General features: G+C 50.2%; 2 protein-coding genes across 2 annotated transcripts; one reads left to right on the forward strand and one right to left on the reverse strand.

Moving 5' to 3' along the window:
* Positions 1-798: 798 nt before the first annotated feature.
* chst7 (carbohydrate (N-acetylglucosamine 6-O) sulfotransferase 7) lies at positions 799-3,116 on the reverse strand. Its single transcript, XM_080506186.1, has one exon. The coding sequence runs from the start codon at positions 3,084-3,086 to the stop codon at positions 1,821-1,823; it is 1,266 nt and encodes a 421-aa protein (XP_080362312.1). The 5' UTR covers positions 3,087-3,116; the 3' UTR covers positions 799-1,820.
* Positions 3,117-3,916: 800 nt separating this feature from the next.
* Positions 3,917-21,000, forward strand: tubgcp5 (tubulin gamma complex component 5). The gene is given in 24 exon segments (XM_080505888.1): positions 3,917-4,236; positions 4,314-4,367; positions 5,600-5,708; positions 5,793-5,889; positions 6,983-7,062; positions 7,628-7,763; positions 7,873-7,993; positions 9,283-9,372; positions 9,497-9,590; positions 10,181-10,436; positions 11,501-11,703; positions 11,787-11,902; positions 12,831-13,099; positions 13,183-13,381; positions 14,668-14,722; positions 14,725-14,858; positions 15,698-15,880; positions 15,972-16,056; positions 17,354-17,474; positions 17,820-17,971; positions 19,540-19,665; positions 19,812-19,900; positions 20,389-20,489; positions 20,575-21,000. Coding segments are annotated over 24 exon segments (3,042 nt in total). The 5' UTR covers positions 3,917-4,102; the 3' UTR covers positions 20,613-21,000.
* The last annotated feature ends 212 nt before the right edge of the window (positions 21,001-21,212 follow it).

Genomic DNA, 21,212 nt, shown 5'->3' on the forward strand with positions numbered 1-21,212 from the left:
CCTCTCCTCTCCTCCTCCACCTCTCCTCTCCTCCTCCACCCCTCCCCTCCTCCTCCACCTCTCCTCCCCTCCTCCTCCACCCCTCCTCTCCTCCTCCACCTCTCCTCCCCTCCTCCTCCACCCCTCCTCTCCTCCTCCTCCTCCTCCTCCACCTCTCCTCCACCTCCCCTCCTCCCCTCCTCTCCTCCTCCACCTCCCCTCCTCTCCTCCACCCCACCCCTCCTCTCCTCCTCCACCTCTCCTCTCCTTCTCCACCCCTCCTCTCCCAGAGCAGAAACAATGATCTTCTGTTCAGGATCACTGCAGGACAGAAACACTTTGCAGTGTTTTGCTCTCTGGGCTTTGGGATTCGGTGACGGTGCTGCTGGTGGTGTTCTGACGGCAGGGAGACCATGACCCAGAGTTCTGACCTGGCGTCTTATTTTACTGTTATTCTACTGTGAGCTTCTTGTTTAACCTCAAAACAAGCAGTGCAGCGTCAGCAGGCGGATGAACCGGTGAGATTCTGACCTTCAGCAACGTGTTTCTTCTGTCGTCTGAATCAACTTCTGCTCGTCTGTCACGAAGTAAATCAACAGTAGATTTCACTTATTTCAGTTCCTTTATTCTAAAAAAAAAGCATTTACTTTATTTATTCTGTTTTTAATGTATCTGATCATCTCAATGACTTATTATGATTAAAGGCTTTGTTTTGTTGTAGAGCCCTGTGGATCACCGTGTGACTGTGTTGAGCAAGAGAAATACATTTTCCTTGCTTTGAAAAACCGTGTTTCAAAAAGTTCACCACTGAGACACAAGCTGGTTGAAAAGTTCAGTCATCACATGTTGACGAGCTGAAGGTTTTTAATGTTGAGTTGCAGGAAGCAGAGGCTCTAGAAACCTTCACCATCATCGTCTACCGGTCAAACAGGAAGGTCAAAGCAGCCGAAAACAGTTGTGAGACCGAACGGCGACCTCCGTCCTCGCCGTGGCGTCGGGACGGAGCCTCTGAGAAAACGACCTGAACGACTCCGAGGACCAAAGCCTGCTGGTTCTGGAGTCTCGCTGCTCGACCTGCTGAGTGTTTGTCGTGTTCTTCTGCTCGTAGTGTTTCAGTGAGTGACGGAGTGAAGCCGCCTCACTCTTTCGCCGCCAAGTTGGGGGAAAAACAAGGATCATTTTGTGGAGCTGAAATAAACGAGGACGTTGTTTGGACGGCTTTCACGACTGACTCTAAAACCCGTCAGCCTCCGAAACTGTGTAAATAACTAAAGCTCTTACATCCACAGATTTCCAGCTGGGCTGCCCACGCTCTGGATTCCATCGGGGGACACAGATTCTCATAATCCCGTGTTATTTAACGGCTCAGTACATCGTGCTCCTGCTCCGGAGGCTCGTCTTCCTGGACGTCTGACCGCGAGGCGGCTCTTTAGGATTTCTCTTGGACTTCTTCGCACATTTGTCAGATTAAAATCGATGAGTAACCGCGGTGTGTCGTCTACAAACATACACAGACCTGTTGACTTCTCCTGTAAACTATTTATCACTTGAACTGTGCCTCTGAGAAACGCCGTGAAAAACAAGCTGAGGCCTTGTGAGAGAAAACAGCCTTTTGCTGCTCGTCTGGTTAGAATGAGCCCCTGAAAGGAGGCAGAGTCTCGGGAAACCAGGCCTCCGACTGCCTCTGTGCTGTTTGAGGACCAAAAGAGCATGAACGTCTGCTTTCAATTTGCCTCGGAGGAGGAGGAGGTCAGAGGTGACGGAGCCTCGGACGCAGCAGACTTCCTGTGCCGAGGCCGATCGCGGACCCCCGGAAGTACCTGGCTTCCTCCGCAGAGTCTTCACGTGGCTCTGTCCACGCCGTCCTTCTGGTAGCCCAGCTGCCTCATCACCTCGCTGCAGTACGCCTCCACCTGGCCGATCTGCTCCACGCTCAGACGCTCCCTCCAGGCGTAGATGGCCTCCTTGGCGTCCCGCGACGAGATGAGGAAGGGCTTGTCCGACGAGTAGCCGCGGCCGTGCGTCATGTTGAGCGCGAAGCGGTCCAGCGCCGGGAAGCTGGACAGGTTGGAGAAGCGGAACATCCTCTGCAGCTGCTCCAGCGGCTGCAGGACCAGGTCCTCGTAGCGCACCCGCAGGTAGCTCCGCCTCACCCAGGGCGGCGAGTTCAGCACCAGCATCATGTCGCCCAGCCAGTTGTCGCAGATGAGCTCCATGGCGCCGGACACGTAGCTCTCCGCCCGGTTGGCCCGGTTGCCGGGCACCAGCAGCCGCTTGTACTTGTCGGCCTGCTTCTTGCTGCGCAGCACCTGGATGCTCTCCTTCACCAGGGCCTGCTTGGACTTCAGCCGCGAGTTGTGCACGGCCCGCGGGTCCCGGAACAGCTGGATGACCTGCAGGTTGACGGCCGGGTCCCTCATCAGGGGCACCAGCGTGCTGAGGTCCAGCACGCGGACGCCCTTGATCACCATCACCGGGTACCTGCGGCACTCGCGCTCCAGCTCGCGCAGGTCCCTCCTCGGGCACTTGGCGCAGCGGTCCTCGCGCACCAGCCCGACCTCGTGGCGCCGGTGCGCGTCGCACAGCGGCTCGGAGCAGATCACCTTGTTCATCTTCCAGCCGAAGATGAAGGACGTGCTGACGTTCTGCGTGCCGGCGTACAGCCGCAGCACGGAGAAGTCGCAGCGGTACAGCGCGCTCATCATGTCCCGCACGGCGCCCTGCAGGCTGCCCGCGTCCCCGGGGTACAGCGCCTGCCAGATGTGCCACATGGGCTCGTACAGGTAGAAGACGTCGGGGTGCTGGTTGAACAGCTCGCCCAGGAAGGACGAGCCGGTCCTCCAGGTGGCGTGCAGGTAGACGTGGACGCGAGCCTGGCTGCGGTTGGCGGCGCCGGCGCCGGCGGGCTCCGCCGCCTCGCTGCCGTTACCCCACAGCAGCGCCGCGGCGTTCTCCAGGTCCGGGCATCGCGGCTGCTGCTGCGGGAGACCGTGGCGAGCGCGCTCCGCGGACTTGTCCCGGTAATCCAGCACGTACGGGATTAGCAGGAGCAAACCGGTGTACGCGAGTATCAACACCAAGTATTTCTTATTCAGCCTCCTCTTCATTTCCTCTCGCCTGCAGGGGCCGGCAGCCTCTCCTCGGGTCGGCTGGGCGCTGTGTGGAGCGCAGCGGTGTCCTCGACGTGTGTGTGTGTGCGTGTGTCTTAGCCACGCCCACTCTGTGACGACAAACAAAAATAGCAAACAATGTTAGATAGATAGATAGATAGACAGATAGATAGATAGATAGATAGATAGATAATGACTTTTTTCATCCCCGAAGGGAAATGGTTTTGTTGCAGCAATCTGGTTCATGCGAATATTATAAAATACAATAGAATAGTAATATAAAAATATCTCTGTATAAGACATAAAGTAAAGCACAGAACGGAACATGGGCATTTAGAAATAAGCACGAGATAAAAAAAAAAAAAAGCAAGATAAATAAATAGATAGTACGGTGCAGTGGCAGAGCCATTAGAAAGCCATTACGGCATCTATAAGTTCGTAACGGCGACGAACGAGCGTCATCTGTTTATTAAACGGGGACAATCTTCGCCGCGGAGGTTCTCTGGTCTGCGAGGCTCCGCGGCGGCAGCGCCGTTACTCCCGGAGAGCGTAACGGGAGAAGAGGCTCCAGCAGACGCTGGTCCGGGGGAGGGGGAGGGGGGGAAACGCGGCTGGGCCGCAAAGGATGCTGGGAAAATATTGAAAAATAAAGCGCTCACTCATCAACACTTGGGTTTTGTAGCAGTGAATTCTCCGTGTTACGAATTTAGATGTATCATCGGCAACCCGTAAGTGTCGAAGACAAACTTTGCGACGTGAACAAAACAAATGCAAACGCTTTTTAAAGTGATGTTCACACTGCGCATGCGCGTTGAGTTTCCCCCAGCGCGGCGCGCGGCAGTGTTGATAAACGATGGAGGATGAAGAGCTGAGGCTGCTCTCCGTTTGACGCCGGGCTGTTTTCCTTCAGTCTGACCTGGGAGGTGGAGGTCTGGCCGGGCGGAGGCGCTCCACGTAGCCCGGGGCGGTGAGCGTGTGCTCGCGCTGCGGCGCTGCTTGTTAGCATCACCACCATGTCTCACTGGAGCTCCTTCGAGAAGGAGACCGAGAACGAAACCAAGAAGCTGGTCAGACGCCTCTGCGACATCGAGGATGAGGAGGACCAGAACTTCCAGCTGGCGCTCAAATTCACCTGGTCGAACTTCAAGTAAGTCGTTTCGGGGTTTCGGGGTGTTTAGGGTATTTCGGGTGAGCTAACCGGAGCTAACGCTAGCTTCTCCTCAGGTTCCACCGCTTCCTGGAGGTCGACGCTCACAAAGTGCAGCGCAGCATCACCGGGTGAGTTCGTCGTCCTCCTCCTGTCCGCAGGACACATCCTGCGGTTCTAGGAACTGTGCGTGCTCGGCAGGGTGCTGGTGGGTCTGGACCGACGGGATCTTTCACATCGATCCTATCCTGACGTCATAATTCTGATTCTCCACTGAGATGATTCTTCTTTTGGTCTTTTGAGCCTCTTTACGTCATCAAGGTGTTTCTCTTGGACCATAAAAGGCCCATGAACTACTTTAATATCCCGATTCTTGTGCAATGTGTGTATTATCCAGTGGTTCCACATGTGGCTGTCAGGTGAAGCCTTGTGTTTACTTCTTTCGTAGATAAAGTGAGAATGTAACTTAGTGGTACAGGCTTTTCTTCAGTTAATAAACGCATCAGGTACAGACGGCGCCACGTCGAAACGCATCAGGTGCAGACGGCGCCACGTCGAAACGCATCAGGTACAGACGTCGAAACACATCAGGTACAGACGGCGCCACGTCGAAACACATCAGGTACAGACGGCGCCACGTCGAAACGCATCAGGTACAGACGTCGAAACGCATCAGGTACAGACGTCGAAACACATCAGGTACAGACGGCGCCACGTCGAAACGCATCAGGTACAGACGGCGCCACGTCGAAACACATCAGGTACAGACGGCGCCACGTCGAAACACATCAGGTACAGACGGCGCCACGTCGAAACGCATCAGGTACAGACGTTGAAACGCATCAGGTACAGACGGCGCCACGTCGAAACACATCAGGTACAGACGGCGCCACGTAGAAACACATCAGGTACAGACGGCGCCACGTAGAAACACATCAGGTACAGACGGAGCCACGTAGAAACACATCAGGTACAGACGGCGCCACGTTGAAACGCATCAGGTACAGACGGCGCCACGTCGAAACGCATCAGGTACAGACGGAGCCACGTCGAAACACATCAGGTACAGACGGAGCCACGTCGAAACACATCAGGTACAGACGGCGCCACGCTGAAACACATCAGGTACAGACGGCGTACCGTCTGGTGGCCAAACATCGGAATTACAATTTGAATTTATTTCCCAGGGTCACATAAAGGACGAGGCACGAGTCACTCGTCAGCCGAGAATCAGAATTGTGTCGCATTTCCCCGCAGTGTGAGCGGGGGAATCGAACCTGCAACCTTCCACAGCCGCCCTGAGTGGTTTTCCACCTTGAGCCCTTTTGCAAATTGCCTCTCAACAACCTGCTGCCTCTTTCAGGATCCATGAGAAGCTGATGGTCCACTCCGACCTCAGTAAGGCAGGAAGCTGGATGAGGCTGACGGAGGAGTTCCTCGGTTCCCCGTTGCCAAACACAGAGGGAACAAAGGTACTGCGGCAGTCGTTCTCCACTTCCTGAACACCTCCTGCGTCTTTGCACCGTCAGTCAAACTTTCTTCGTCTTCCTCCACAGACGGATTCTCACTACAGCGTCTTGTCCCTGCTGCTCTTGTTGTCCGAGTCGCCCTCCAACTCCAGCTTCACAGAGAAACCTCGGCCGAAGGAGGAAGGTCCGTTCAAGCTGCACATATATATCAATATATAGATTTATATATTTTAACTCTCCTATGCTGCAGCGCGGCTTTTAACAGGATCTAGCAGACGGTCTCACATTACTCTTATTTTACATTCTGTGCCCCGGCTCGCCACCAAACTTCGAATTGAATTCAAGATGTTAGTTGTGACTTTTAGAGCGTTACGGGGTCAGGCTCCTAAATATGAGTCTGACTTGTTGTGCCCCTGGTACTCCCCCGGTCGCTCCCTTAGGTCCTCGGGCCAGAACCTCCTCACTGTCCCACAGACCCACTTCAAAGCCAGAGGAGACGTGTCCTTTGAAGCTGCTGCTCCTAGATTGTGGAACGACCTTCCTTTGTCGCTGCGTGGAGCCGATCTGTGGATTCTTTAAGAAGCAGCTGGAAACAGCTGTTCAGACAAGCTTTTAGTCGACGTGTGATTGGTTCTATCTTTATTCCGTCCGTACTATTTTACTGTGTCCGTACTATTTTACTGTGTCCGTACTATTTTAGATAGATAGATAGATAGATAGATAATGACTTTATTCATCCCCGAAGGGAAATTGTTTTGTTGCAGCAACCTGGTACATACGAATATTATACAATACAATAGAATATAAATAAAAGTAAAATATGTGTGTATAAGACATAAAGTAAAACACAGAACGGAACTTGGGCACTTAGAAATCAGCAGGAGATAAAAGCAAGATAATAAATAGTAAGGTGCAGTGGCAGAGCCATTAGAAGTAGCATTATATAATAATAATAACAATAATACACATAACAGTGTGAAATAGTGTATAATACTCGTGTGTAGTACTGCTAATAATGGTAGCAATAATATAACAATAACAATATGGTAGCAATGAAATAACAATCACAACAATATATATATCAATAATAATAATAATAATAATACCAATAGTAATAGTATACTTATAATAATTTTATTGTGTCCGTACTATTTTATTATTTTCATGCCTCTGTGAAGCACCTTGTGATTTTATCTGAAAGGTGCTCTATAAATAAAGTTTCTTCTTCTTCTTCTATGTTTTCTGGAATGATTGAATTGGTCCAACTGTGTTTGCAGAACCAGAAGACGACTTTAACTGGGCTAAATACCTGATGGAGGGCGAGGACGTGGACTCTGGGCCGTACCCAGACACCCCGGTCAGTTGATCCTCCAGCAACATGGCCGACTCACTGGAGGAATCATGCATCACTTGTAGGAGTCATGCATCACTTGTAGGAATCATGCATCACTTGTAGGAATCATGCATCACTTGTAGGAATCATGCATCACTTGAAGGAATCATGCATCACTTGTAGGAATCATGCATCACTTGTAGGAATCATGCGTCACTTGTAGGAATCATGCATCACTTGTAGGAGTCATGCATCACTTGTACGAAATCATGCATCACTTGAAGGAATCATGCATCACTTGAAGGAATCATGCATCACTTGTTGGAATCATGCATCACTTGTTGGAATCATGCGTCACTTGTAGGAATCATGCGTCACTTGTAGGAATCATGCATCACTTGTAGGAATCATGCATCACTTGAAGGAATCTTCAAATGGATTTAAGAGAAAACTACTAACTGTCACATTGTGGTTTTGTTTACCAAACTTTAGAACTTCTTTTATTACATTGATGCTTTCATCTCTTTGTCTTTTGGTCCCGATACCCAGTGTGGACGTTCACATGAAAGAGTTTTTCTGGTTGTTCCAGGAGTGGTCGGAGGAAGAGAGCGAGGACGACGAAGGCCAGCAGCCTCTCAGCAGAGAGGACTCTGGGATCCAGCTGGACCGGACCCCCCAGGAGGACCAGGACCACACCAACAAGACGGTCCCAGTCACGTGGACAAGTAAGAGCCGGCGACGGTTAAATAGACGGCAGAAATGTTACCGTTGTGGAGTGTTGAGAGGCAGAAGGAGCGCCGCTGAGGGAGCTGGGTGTTTCCTGTGCCGTTGCAGCAGGGGAGTCCGGCGGCGCCCAGGTCTGGCTGGACCAGCACGTGGTGACCCCCTACTGGGTGTCTCACGCCCCCCGATTCCCCCACAGCCTGCATCTGCACTCCAACTTGCTCAATGTCTGGTGAGACCTCTCGTTCCTCGTCAACCTAGAAGCAGTGTTTAACCCTTGGATGCTCAACCTACCAGTTCCGACACTCGTCCACCAGTCGGGTCAAAAATCACCCCAATTCTAATCCATGCGTTTTTACAATACTGGGTTGTTATCCTTCAAAATCTTTAAAACAAAGACTTGTAATATTTTAATATTCTAGGTATTCCTCAGAAAACATGTTTGTGACATGAGACTATTTGCATTTTTATTTAGATAAAACCTACATGTACGTTGCTGGAGGTGAGACTGATGACATCACATGTCAGAGGGACAGTATTGACAGTCAGAGTTGCATCAGATGTATAAGACGACATCAGATGTGTAAGTGGGACTGTCAGAGTTGCTAGGAATTAAGTTTCATAGACGAGTCCATAGGAACTGCTTGGGGTCATTTTTGACCCCCACTTGTGGAAGAGTGGGGTCGTGATGCAAAAACTGCAATTTCTTCAAATTAATGAAAAAATAAATAAAAATGCAAATGGCCTCATGTCACAAACATGCTTCATGAGGAATACCTGGAATATGAATATATTACAACTTTTCATTTTAAAGATGTTGAAGAATAACAGTGGGGGTCGTTTCTGACCCCACGTGAGCATCTAAGGGTTAAAACAACATGTGATCTGGGCTGTTCGGGTTTAATGAACCTGCTTCGTCCTCATTTGTTCAACATTTTGTCTGGAAAACAAACTAATAAACATTAAATGTGATTATGTGCTGTAGAGCAGTTTAGTCACAAACCTGCCAATGCTGAAGCCTCACATGTTGTTCTATTGTTTTCTTAAAGGCAATTTAATTCAAACATTTAAACCAAAAACAACGTTAAAATTGTCATATAGAATACGGTGTCTTCTAAATACACGTTCAAAAGTAAAAGAGATATTTCAGATGACACCGTATTCTATATGACAATGTTGAAATTGTCATATAGAATACGGTGTCATCTGAAATATCTCTTTTACTTTTGAACTTGTATTTAGAAGTGTGTTTAACTTTGTTAAGCTGCTGAGTCAAGTTCTGGGGAAAAACATTGTCATTGTAGATTAAATACGTTATTAGGAAATTAAACTAGCGGCTCGTAGAAAAACCAAAACAAGGCCGATCCCACCGAGGAATCCTGTTTGGGGGGAAATAATGTGTCGCACCAACTATAATGTTTGTCTTTACGTTGAGTTTTCCAGAACAGAATGACCTTTGTTTACGGTTGAAAGTGGTTGAAAATGTAATAAATGTTAAAATGCCTGTGTCCCCCCCCTCAGGGATCAGCACTTGTACAACACTGACCCTTTGTATCTGCCAGAAGAAAAAGCCTTTGTCACCGAGACCCAAGTGATCCGGGAGACGTTGTGGTGAGACGCCTGAGCTCGCCGTGCAAACTGCCGGCAGTCTGACCTCGTTTCCTCTCAACGTGTGAGATTCAGTGTGAAAACGTTAAAAAGCATCAGTGCCGCCGTGACGCCGGCGTCTCTGCAGGCTCCTGTCCGGCGTGAAGAAGCAGTTCATCTTCCAGCACCACGACGGCAAGGTGTCGGTGAGGACCACCGTGGCCGTGACTCACCTCACCGGGGTAGGGCTGAAGTCCTGGGTCCGGCTCGGCGGGTCCCGAGGGTCCGGAACCACACTAATGGCGTTTTGAGGAAATATTTCAATTGCGCAAAGAAAAACTTGAGATTGGGCGCTCAAAAATCTTTTTTTTTTTAATAAATTTTTTTATCGATAAACATGCTTTACTAACATCGTCACTCACATTCATACTTTGTCTTTTTTTAATACATTTTGTAAAAAATTTTTATTTTCTCAAAAATGATTTCTGCGCTCAGATTCTTCCTCTGCTCTCTCTCTCTCTCTCTCTCACTCTCTCTCTCTCTCTCTCTCTCTCTCTCTCTCCGCTCAAGTCCTGCTCTGCACTCGCTCAAAATGTGCAAAACTCAAAGTGACAGACACAAGTTGTCCACCAATCACAGAAATTCGGGGCGTCGAACTCTGATTGGTTACTTCGGATTCTGGAGAGAGAGAGAGAGAGAGATCTCAAGTTTTTCTTTGCGCAATTTCAATATTTCCTCAAAATGCGATTAGTGTTCCTGCACAATAAATGTTTTCCACATGTTCCCGTCGCTCGCTCAGAGTGTTGCCACACATGTGACCCCCCCCGTCCAGAACTGCCTGCGCTCGGTGCTGGAGCGCGTGGCGGCGTACGGCCAGGCGGTGTTCCGGCTGCAGAGGTTCATCGACGAGGTGACGGGCCACGGCGGCCCGGAACCCGGACCGCCGGGCTCCGGGTTCTCCTGCGGGGCCAAGAAGGGCTCCGAGCCGCCCTTCAGGACCTACCAGGCCTTCGTGTGGGCCGTCAACAAGAACTTCTGCAGCTTCAAAGAGGAGCTGAACACCATCGAAAAGGAAGTCATACGCAATGGCAAGTGTGTGTGAAGATAATATGAGATTTATGTATTTATCCTTGGAAATGACTGTAATGACTAATGACTGGCTGCAGCGGCGATAATGACGACGACCGCAACACGATGTTGAACGCAACGGGCAGAAAGTGTTTGTCATCTCAGTAAAGCTTTATGAAAAAGTAGCAGATTGCACATACGACATTTACATAATGACAAAACGACACCAACGATCTTTTTCTTCTTCTGAAAAACGACACATTTCACAGCAGCAGGACAAGATTCTGGATTCTGATTCTGGTTTTGGCTGCAGGTTCAGTGCGACGATGACGACGTCTGTGCTTCAAGTGCAAAACTGTTCAGTTTGAAACCGTCTTGTTTGAAATCCTGTCCAGCTGCTGAGTCTTGAAGCTAAAAGTGAGCTTGACGACGAGCATTTGGACCGAAGGACTTTAAAATAAGCTTTTCTACTGAACGGAGACGTCTTTAGTTTTTATCCTCGTCGGCTGACGTCTCGTCTGTCTTACAAGAAAACCTTGAGTTCCGCCTCATGAAGAAGGAGTTGGTTCGCTTCTCTTTGGCTCCATATCTCTGAAACTCTCAGTACAAATCACCTGACCTCAGTCCTCTGTCTCCTGTGAGGGACGAGGTCTGGAAATCCTCCATGAAGGAACTGTCCCGGTGTCACCCGGTGTCTCCCGGTGTCTCCCGGTGTCTCCCGGTGTCACCTGGTGTCACCTGGTGTCACCTGGGGTCTCCTGGGGTCTCCTGGGGTCTCCTGGGGTCTCCCGGTGTCTCCCGGTGTCTCCCGGTGTCACCTGGTGTCACCTGGTGTCTCCTGGGGTCTCCTGGGGTCTCCTGGGGTCTCCCGGTGTCTCCCGGTGTCACCTGGGGTCTCCCGGTGTCTCCTGGGGTCTCCCGGTGTCACCCGGTGTCACTTGGTGTCTCCCGGTGTCTCCCGGTGTCTCCTGGTGTCTCCCGGTGTCACCCGGTGTCTCCCGGTGTCTCCCGGTGTCTCCTGGTGTCTCCAGGTCCTGTTGTCTCACGTCAACGTCTCAGCCCGGCGACTCTTCCTGTCTTGCAGACGAGACGGTGACTCTGTCCGCGGTCCTGGAGCGACTCGGTCCTCACCTGGCCCAGGTGGAGGTCCTGCACAGGGTCTTCTGCACGGGGGTCGCCGAGGTCCCGCCGGGGACGCCCAACGTGGTCCGGGCGTCTCACCTGCTCAACACCCTCTACAAGGCCATCATCGAGTACGACAGCGTCGGCGAGGCGTCGGAGCAGACGGTGGGGGCGTGGCCAACAGTTAGGGGGTTCGTGATGTCGGGGCTGTTGACCGTCACACTAAAGCGCCGCCCTGCCGCCAGCAGGTGGCGCTGCTGTTCTCCCTGTGGACCGAGACGGTGCGGCCCTACCTGGAGATCGTGGACGAGTGGATCGTTCACGGCCACTTGTTCGATCCCGCCAAAGAATTCATCATCCAAAGGTAGGAGGTTGTCCAGACCTGCTCCCGCCTCCTACCGTCTCTCTAACTCCTCCTGGTCCCACTGCTCCACCGAAGGGATTCTGCTGGGTTTAATTTGAGTATTCAATACGTTTTATTAACTTTTAGACAGAAATATAGAAACAACAATTACAATTTTTCAGAGTGATATATGAAAAGACAAAGACAAAAGCTCCACCCTACACAAACGACAAACTCCTTGCCCCTACCGTCACTTATACCAAAAAAACAACCTGTAAAACACAATTATTATAGACGTTCAGTGAGTCGTACAGCCAGAACACTGAGTAAAGAATCACTCCTGCACCTTTGTCGAGGGATTGTTAAAAAAAGTGAGAAAAGGCCCCCAACCTGATAGAACGTCTTTTCAGAACCCCTCAACACAAATCTAGTTTTCTCCCATTGTAAATAATACCATACGTCTCTCACCCGATGTGAGACGGTAGGCGGGGCAGCATCTTTCCATTTCCAGAGGATCAAGCGGCCGACAGAGTTGAAAAAGCAATGAGCTTCCGGCCCCCGACAGGTCGTCCTGACCCCTGACCCCCCACCAGTGACCCCGAAGAGGAGCAGGAGGGGATTCAGTGTCACCTCAACACCGAGAACACAAGGCAGTGCTTCATAAATACCCTCCCAATACTGCTGTATTCTGGGACCAAGCCGAAACGTGTATTAAAGTGTCTTCCTTGGATTTACACCCGTCACACGTTGGGTCGATATGAGGGTCAATTCTTGCCCGTTTAGATTTGGGGATATGAGCTCGGTGTACCACTTCAAATTGAATTCTACTGGGTTTTAATTCTGTTCTGATCGTCCTTCTACGTTGCTCCGACGGACCAAGTTCAATAAAAGTAGAGTAGGAATACGACTAAACTCCAGTTGAGCTCCAGTGTTCAGTGGTTTGTTTCAGAAACAAGGACGTCCCGGTGAACCACCGGGACTTCTGGTACGCCACCTACACCCTCTACAGCGTGTCGGAGACGGTGGACAGCGAGGAGAAGCTGAACGACTCGGCCAGCGGGAGCTCGGGGGGCGAGCAGGCCTCCAGCAACCGGCAGCTCACCATGGTGTCCTTCCTCAAGCCCGTCCTCAAGCAGACCATCATGGCCGGGAAGTCCATGCAGCTGCTCAAGAACCTGGACCGCGAGGAGCCGGAGCAGCCGGGAGGATCCTCCAGAGGTAGGCGTCCGCAAGCCCCCCCACCCCCCCCCCTCGCCCGAGTTCCTGCCGTGGCCTCCCGTTAACCAAACACAATCCTGCAGATGCCGAGAGGAAGAGTTTGTACACCTTGTTTCTGGAGTCGGTTCAGTCGCGCCTCTGCAGCCACGACGGAACTCCAGCCGACGGCGAGGGCGAGCAGCGGGCGGCCCACCGCAGTCTGGTGACGATGCAGGACATCATGGCCAAACACCTGCAGATCGACGGCGTCCACGACCCCCTGCTGGCCATCAACTTCGCAAGGTGAGGACACTGGAAGTACTAGTTAGTCCTCTAGTTAGTCCTCTAGTTAGTCCTCCAGTTAGTCCTCTACTTAGTCCTCTATTTAGTCCTCTAGTTAGTCCTGCAGTTAGTCGTCTAGTTAGTCCTCCAGTTAGTCCTCCAGTTAGTCCTCTAGTTAGTCCTCTAGTTAGTCCTCTAGTTACTCCTCTAGTTAGTCCTCTAGTTAGTCCTCTAGTTAGTCCTGCAGTTAGTCCTGCAGTTAGTCGTCTAGTTAGTCGTCTAGTTAGTCGTCTAGTTAGTCGTCTAGTTAGTCCTCTAGTTAGTGCTCTAGTTAGTGCTCTAGTTAGTCCTCTAGTTAGTGCTCTAGTTAGTGCTCTAGTTAGTCGTCCAGTTAGTGCTCTAGGTAGTCCTCTAGTTAGTGCTCTAGTTAGTGCTCTAGTCAGTCCTCTAGTTAGTGCTCTAGTTAGTCGTCCAGTTAGTGCTCTAGGTAGTCCTCTAGTTAGTGCTCTAGTTAGTGCTCTAGTTAGTCGTCTAGTTAGTCGTCTAGTTAGTGCTCTAGTTAGTGCTCTAGTTAGTCCTCTAGTTAGTCCTCTAGTTAGTCCTCCAGCTTGTTTCCTCTCAATGGAACCACATGTTCGTCTCCTGGTCGAGGTTTTAGTAACAGACTTTGTGTTTAGTGTTTTTGTTCCCCAAGACGTCTGCGAGTCTTTTTGAAACTAGAACACGGAGGAATGACCTTCTGGGGTTTTGGCGGCGCGGCAGGAACTCCACATAGAAACAGGGTTTCCTCATTATTCTGTTTTCAGCTCATGTCATTAAGGACATCTGCTGGTTGCTGATGGTTTCTGCAGCAACAACAACAACAACAACAACAGAAGAGGGGAGGGGGGGAGGGGAGACAGAGAAAGACTTGGTGGGGAGAAACATACAATACCCTTGTTAGTGCTACATACATTTTTTCTTTTTAATAATACAGTAATCACGGCGATCTAAATATTTTCCAGCTGCCATGAGATCAAAGTCGTTTGTATTTTAAATGTCATCGGCTGATTCAATAGACGTTCAACCTGAAGCCACCGTAGAGTCTCCAGTTCAGTGTGGCCAGCAGGGCGGCGCTACAGACCGCCTGCACAGGTTTTAGTGTTTGACTCAACGTGGTGCGTTTATGTATTTGTGCTCTGATTTTTAAAAACTTTTATTTTGGCAGTCATTTGTCTGGAGTCCAGACTGAATGAACACGGAGCATCAACATTTAGGAGGGTTTTTAAATGCCCCCCCCCCCCCCCCCCCCCCCCCCGTCTCTGCAGGCTGTACCTGGAGCAGGACGACTTCCACCAGCGGTTCTCGGGGGGGGGGGTCCGGTGGTGGACCGCTCCTCCCAGGCCGTCACCTGCCAGAACTTCGAGCTCACCCTGCGCTCCTGCCTCTACCCCCACATCCAGGAGCGGTACATCCAGTGCTGCGGGAAGCTCATGAACACCCTGAAGAAGGACTACAAGTAAGGCTTGCTCTGAAGCCGCGCGGCCAGCGGCTTCCTTGCCAAGACGCGATAGATGGATAGATAGATGGATAGATAGATAGATATAGATAATTACTTTATTCTTCCCCGAAGGTAAATTGTCTTGTTGCAGCAATCTGGTACATACGAATATTATAAAATACAGTAGAAAAGTAAAAAATAAAAATATAACAATATCTGTGTATAAGACATAAAGTAAAACACAGAACGGAACTTGGGCACTTAGAAATCAGCAGGAGATCAAAGCAAGATCAATAGATAGTAAGGTGCCGTGGCAGAGCCATTAGAAGTAGGTATTATATAATAATAATAACAATAATACACATAATAACAATGTGTAATAGTGTATAATACTCGTGTATAGTACTACTAATAATGGTAGCAATAGTATAACAATAACAATATGGTAGCAATAAAATAACAATATATATATATATATACAAGTAATAATAATAATAATAATGATAATGCAGATAATAACAATGTGTAATAGTGTATAATACTCGTGTATAGTACTTCTAATAATGGTAGCAATAGTATAACAATAGATATATATATATATCTCAATAATAATAATAATACCTATAGTAATAGTGTACTTATAATAATAATAATAATAATACCAATAGTAATAGTATACTTATAATAATAATAATACCAATGGTAATAGTGTACTTGCACATGTATAAATATATATATATGTACATGCCATATGAAATATCTGATATAGTATAAGCATGAATGTAGTTTAGTCCAGGTGGTGGTGACGGAGGCTGACGGAGGTAGAAGGGTTAGTGACGCGCTGGGTTCCTCCGCAGGCTGCTGGAGCACCTCCAGGCCATGAGGAACTACTTCCTGCTGGAGGCGGGCGACACCATGTACGACTTCTACACCGCCATCTTTGACAAGGTGCAGAAGAACGAGAACTGGCAGCAGCCGTCCTTCCTGGACGTGCAGCTGCAGGAAGCCGTGGGACAGCGCTACCCAGAGGACAGCAGCAGGTACTGCAGCAGGAAACGAAGCAAATCAAAGAGTTTAGGCTTTGAAAAAAAAAAAATCTAATATGTGAGTGGAAAATGTGTCAATTCGCAGATTGTCAGTCGTTTTGGAAAACATTGATTCTTCCAAGAAAAAGAACCCCGTGACGAACATGGAAGTTCTGACGCTGAGCTACAAGGTGAGGATCGGCGTCTTTATTCTAACCCAGTTAGAATGACGTGGTGGAAACTGGATGAGACCTGGTTGAGCTCCGAGGCGGCGTCAGGCGAAGGGTTGATCCACTTCTTCTTCTCTGGATGTTTGAGCTGCTTCAGTCTAACGTGGTGAAAACTGCAAACTATGGTCTTTTCCTGATCCGGTTCCGAACCGGGACACTTTCTCCGGTTCCGAACCGGGACACTTTCTCCGGTTCCGAACCGGGACACGGTTTCTCCGGTTCCGAACCGGGACACGCTTTCTCCGGTTCCGAACCGGGACACGCTTTCTCCGGTTCCGAACCGGGAGGGTTTCTCCGGTTCTGCACTTTCAAGAGAAACTTTGTCAGAAACACAACTCTTCTTCAGCTCCTGCAGAGGAAGCTGGACGAGAACATGATCACATGATCACTGGACCTCTGACCGAACTGGACAGTGCAGTTAGAGACCCGTTGACGTTGTGTCCTTGACGTTGTGTCCTTGACGTTGTGTCCTTGACGTTGTGTCCCTGACGTTGTGTCCTTGACGTCGTGTCCTTGACGTCGTGTCCATGACGTTGTGTCCTTGACGTTGTGTCCATGACGTTGTGTCCATGACGTTGTGTCCATGACGTGTGTCCTTGACGTTGTGTCCATGACGCTGTGTCCATGACGCTCTGTCCATGACGTTGTGTCCTTGACGTTGTGTCCATGACGTTGTGTCCATGACGTTGTGTCCATGACGTTGTGTCCATGACGCTCTGTCCATGACGTTGTGTCCTTGACGTTGTGTCCTTGACGTTGTGTCCATGACGTTGTGTCCATGACGTTGTGTCCTTGACGTCGTGTCCATGACGTCGTGTCCTTGACGTCGTGTCCATGACGCTCTGTCCATGACGCTCTGTCCATGACGTCGTGTCCATGACGTCGTGTCCTTGACGTCGTGTCCATGACGCTCTGTCCATGACGCTCTGTCCATGACGTTGTGTCCATGACGCTCTGTCCATGACGTCGTGTCCATGACGTCGTGTCCATGACGTCGTGTCCATGACGCTCTGTCCATGACGTTGTGTCCATGACGTCGTGTCCTTGACGTCGTGTCCATGACGCTCTGTCCATGACGTTGTGTCCATGACGTTGTGTCCATGACGTCGTGTCCATGACGTCGTGTCCATGACGCTCTGTCCATGACGTTGTGTCCATGACGCTCTGTCCATGACGTCGTGTCCATGACGTTGTGTCCATGACGTCGTGTCCATGACGTCGTGTCCATGACGTTGTGTCCCTGGCGTCCCGTCCTCAGGTTCCCTGGCCGGTGGACATCGTGATCAGCTCCGAGTGCCAGAAGATCTACAACCAGATGTTTCTCCTCCTGCTGCAGATCAAATGGGCCAAATACAGTCTGGACACACTTCGGTTCAGCGGTACGACGTTCCTGGAGACTGTTCTCCCTTTTAGTCACTTTTATTTCACGTCTTCAGTGGGATTCCATTTACTGGAGAAGTCAAGTTTATTACGAGTTTTCAACACTTTTCACAGCAGAAATAAAACATTTTGTTCATTCCTTTATATATTTGATTTAATCTTAATATCTATTATTGTGATTTTCTGTCACTTTAAAGCCAAAATAGCATGAATTTGTCAAGCAAGTATTTGAGAACGTGATGAAGAAGAGAATTAATAAGTGTTAATAAGTGGAGCAAAGCAGTGACGGAGGGCTCGTGGTTTCTCCTCCGTTGTAACGGCAGTGTCTCCTGTTTGTTTGTCAGACGTCTCAGAATTGACCGGGAAGCTGCAGGGCGGCAGCGGGGGGGACCAGGAGGCCCCCGAGCCGCCGAGTCAGCAGATCCACCGGCTGTGTCTGCTGAGGGTCAAACTCATGCACTTTGTCAACAGTGTCCACAACTACATCATGACCCGGGTGAGGGGGGGCTACATCATGACCCGGGTGAGGGGGGGCTACATCATGACCCGGGTGAGGTGGGGGGGGGCTACATCATGACCTGGGTGAGAGGGGGAGGGGGCTACATCATGACCCGGGTGAGGGGGGGCTACATCATGACCCGGGTGAGGTGGGGGGGGGGGGGGCTACATCATGACCTGGGTGAGAGGGGGAGGGGGCTACATCATGACCCGGGTGAGGGGGGGCTACATCATGACCCGGGTGAGGTGGGGGGGGGGGGGGCTACATCATGACCTGGGTGAGAGGGGGAGGGGGCTACATCATGACCCGGGTGAGGGGGGGGCTACATCATGACCCGGGTGAGGTGGGGGGGGGGGCTACATCATGACCTGGGTGAGAGGGGGAGGGGGCTACATCATGACCCGGGTGAGGGGGGGGCTACATCATGACCCGGGTGAGGAGGGGGGGGGGGGGGGGCTACATCATGACCCGGGTGAGAGGGGGAGGGGGGGGCTACATCATGACCAAACAAACCCTAGGAAACGATCATTACGTCACCTCTTCCAGAAACTGTGTGTGAGGAGATGATTAATCTGATTAATCTGCAACCTGATCAGAGATTAACCCAGAAGGGATTATTGATCAGGGGTTTAGAGTTAGTAGATCAGGGTTAGGGTTAGTAGATCAGGGTTAGAGTTAGTAGATCGGGGTTAGTAGATCAGGGTTAGAGTTAGTAGATCAGGGTTAGAGTTAGTAGATCGGGGTTAGTAGATCAGGGTTTAGAGTTAGTAGATCAGGGTTGGGGTTAGTAGATTAGGGTTTAGAGTTAGTAGATCAGGGTTAGAGTTAGTAGATCAGGGTTAGAGTTAGTAGATCGGGGTTAGTAGATCAGGGTTTAGAGTTAGTAGATCAGGGTTTAGAGTTAGTAGATCAGGGTTAGGGTTAGTAGATTAGGGTTTAGAGTTAGTAGATCAGGGTTAGAGTTAGTAGATCAGGGTTAGAGTTAGTAGATCGGGGTTAGTAGATCAGGGTTTAGAGTTAGTAGATCAGGGTTTAGAGTTAGTAGATCAGGGTTAGGGTTAGTAGATCAGGGTTAGAGTTAGTAGATCAGGGTTAGGGTTAGTAGATCAGGGTTAGTAGATCAGGGTTTAGAGTTAGTAGATCAGGGTTTAGAGTTAGTAGATCAGGGTTAGAGTTAGTAGATCGGGGTTAGTAGATCAGGGTTTAGAGTTAGTAGATCAGGGTTAGAGTTAGTAGATCAGGGTTAGTAGATCAGGGTTAGAGTTAGTAGATCAGGGTTAGTAGATCAGGGTTAGAGTTAGTAGATCAGGGTTAGTAGATCAGGGTTAGAGTTAGTAGATCAGGGTTAGAGTTAGTAGATCAGGGTTCCTCTCAGAGGCTCCAGGTCAGAGTTCTGGATCAGATACTAGCCAGAACCAGAGACCAGTAGTTGAGATTCTGACCGTGAGTAAAAGGTACGTTGTATTTAATTCTTTCCAACGTATTGATCCTGGTCTTGTGAGAAGTACCTGCACTGGAGGGACAGGGTCTCATCCTGGTCTTCACTGTGTCCCGGGTCTGGGCAGATCCTGCACAGCACCGGTCTGGAGTTTCAGCACCAAGTCCAGGAAGCAAAGGACCTGGACCAGCTGATCAAGATCCACTACAGATACCTGGCCACCATCCATGACCGCTGCCTGCTGAGGGAGAAGGTAAGTGGACCAGGGTCCAGGATGGGGGGAACCAGAGGTTCTCCTGGTCCCTCTGGTCTCCTGCTCTGAGTCCACCACACGTAGACCAGGGTTTGGTCTCTACAGTCCTGTTCAGACTGGATCAGCTGTTTAACCTGTTTCCTCAGATCTCTTTCCTGAAGGAGGCCATCCTGAAGGTCCTGAATCTGGCCCTGATGTTCTCTGACCGAAGGCAGGCCGGACTGGGCGCCTTGAGGTGGGACCAGTTCAGACCTGTTCAGACCTGTTCAGACCGGTTCAGACCTGTTCAGACCTGTTCAGTCCGGTTCAGTCCTGTTCAGACCTGTTCAGTCCTGTTCAGACCAGTTCAGACCTGTTCAGACCGGTTCAGTTCTGTTCAGACCAGACCTGTTCCGTCCTGTTCAGACCGGTTCAGTTCAGACCTGTTCAGACCTGTTTAGTCCTGTTCAGACCTGTTCAGTTCAGACCTGTTCCGACCGGTTCGGTTCAGTTCAGACCTGTTCAGACCTGTTCAGTCCTGTTCAGTTCTGTTCAGTCCTGTTCAGTTCTGTTCAGTCCTGTTCAGTTCTGTTCAGACCGGTTCAGTTCAGACCTGTTCAGTTCTGTTCAGACCGGTTCAGTCCTGTTCAGACCTGTTCAGACCTGATCTGCTGAGTCAGCACATCCCGAGGAAACCCGATGATCATGTGTTCTTTTCTTCTTCTTCTTCTGTTTCCTGTCCAGCGTTGAGTCGATTGATAAAATCGAGTCTGATTTCAACAACTGCCACCTGTTCCTGGTGTTGGTGCTGAACAAGGCGGTGTGCCGCGGCTCCTTCCCTCACCGTAAGTTCCTCCCGGACAGGAAGTGACTCGCTGTTCCTTTAACTGCTGAGTAATGACGTCCTTCTGCCTCTGCTTCTCTGTGCAGTGGAGTCGCTGACCCTGTCTCTGATGGCGGGGTTCTGACTGACCTCGCTCGCCCCCCCTCTCTCTCTCTGTCTCTGATGGCGGGGTTTTGACTGACCTCGCTCGCCCCCCCTCTCTCTCTCTGTCTCTCTCTCTCTCTGTCTCTCTCTCTCTGTCTCTGTCTCTCTGTCTCTGATGGCGGGGTTCTGACTGACCTCACTCGCCCCCCCTCTCTCTCTCTCTCTGTCTCTCTCTCTCTCTGTCTCTGTCTCTGATGGCGGGATTCTAACTGACCTCGCTCAACCCTCCCTCTCTCTCCTGCTCTCTCCCCCTCTCTCTCTCTCTCTCCCTCCCTCTCTCTCTCTATCTCTCCCTCCCTCTCTCTCTCTATCTCTCCCTCCCTCTCTCTCTCTATCTCTCCCTCCCTCTCTCTCTCTCTCTCTCTCAAGGTGACATCGTATTTAATTTAAAGATTGTTTTACAAATAAAAGAAAGTGAAAAGTGTTTTGATTGGATGAATTAACGACCTTGTGGTCGTAGAGCAGAAGGAGCCGCTGTCCGTCATCCAGATGTTCAGCTGGACTCCAGCAGGTGGCGCTGTCCGTCATCCAGATGTTCAGCTGGACTCCAGCAGGTGGCGCTGTCCGTCATCCAGATGTT

Source organism: Blennius ocellaris (genome assembly GCF_963422515.1).
Source record: "Blennius ocellaris genome assembly, chromosome: 12".
Lineage (NCBI taxonomy): Eukaryota > Metazoa > Chordata > Actinopteri > Blenniiformes > Blenniidae > Blennius > Blennius ocellaris.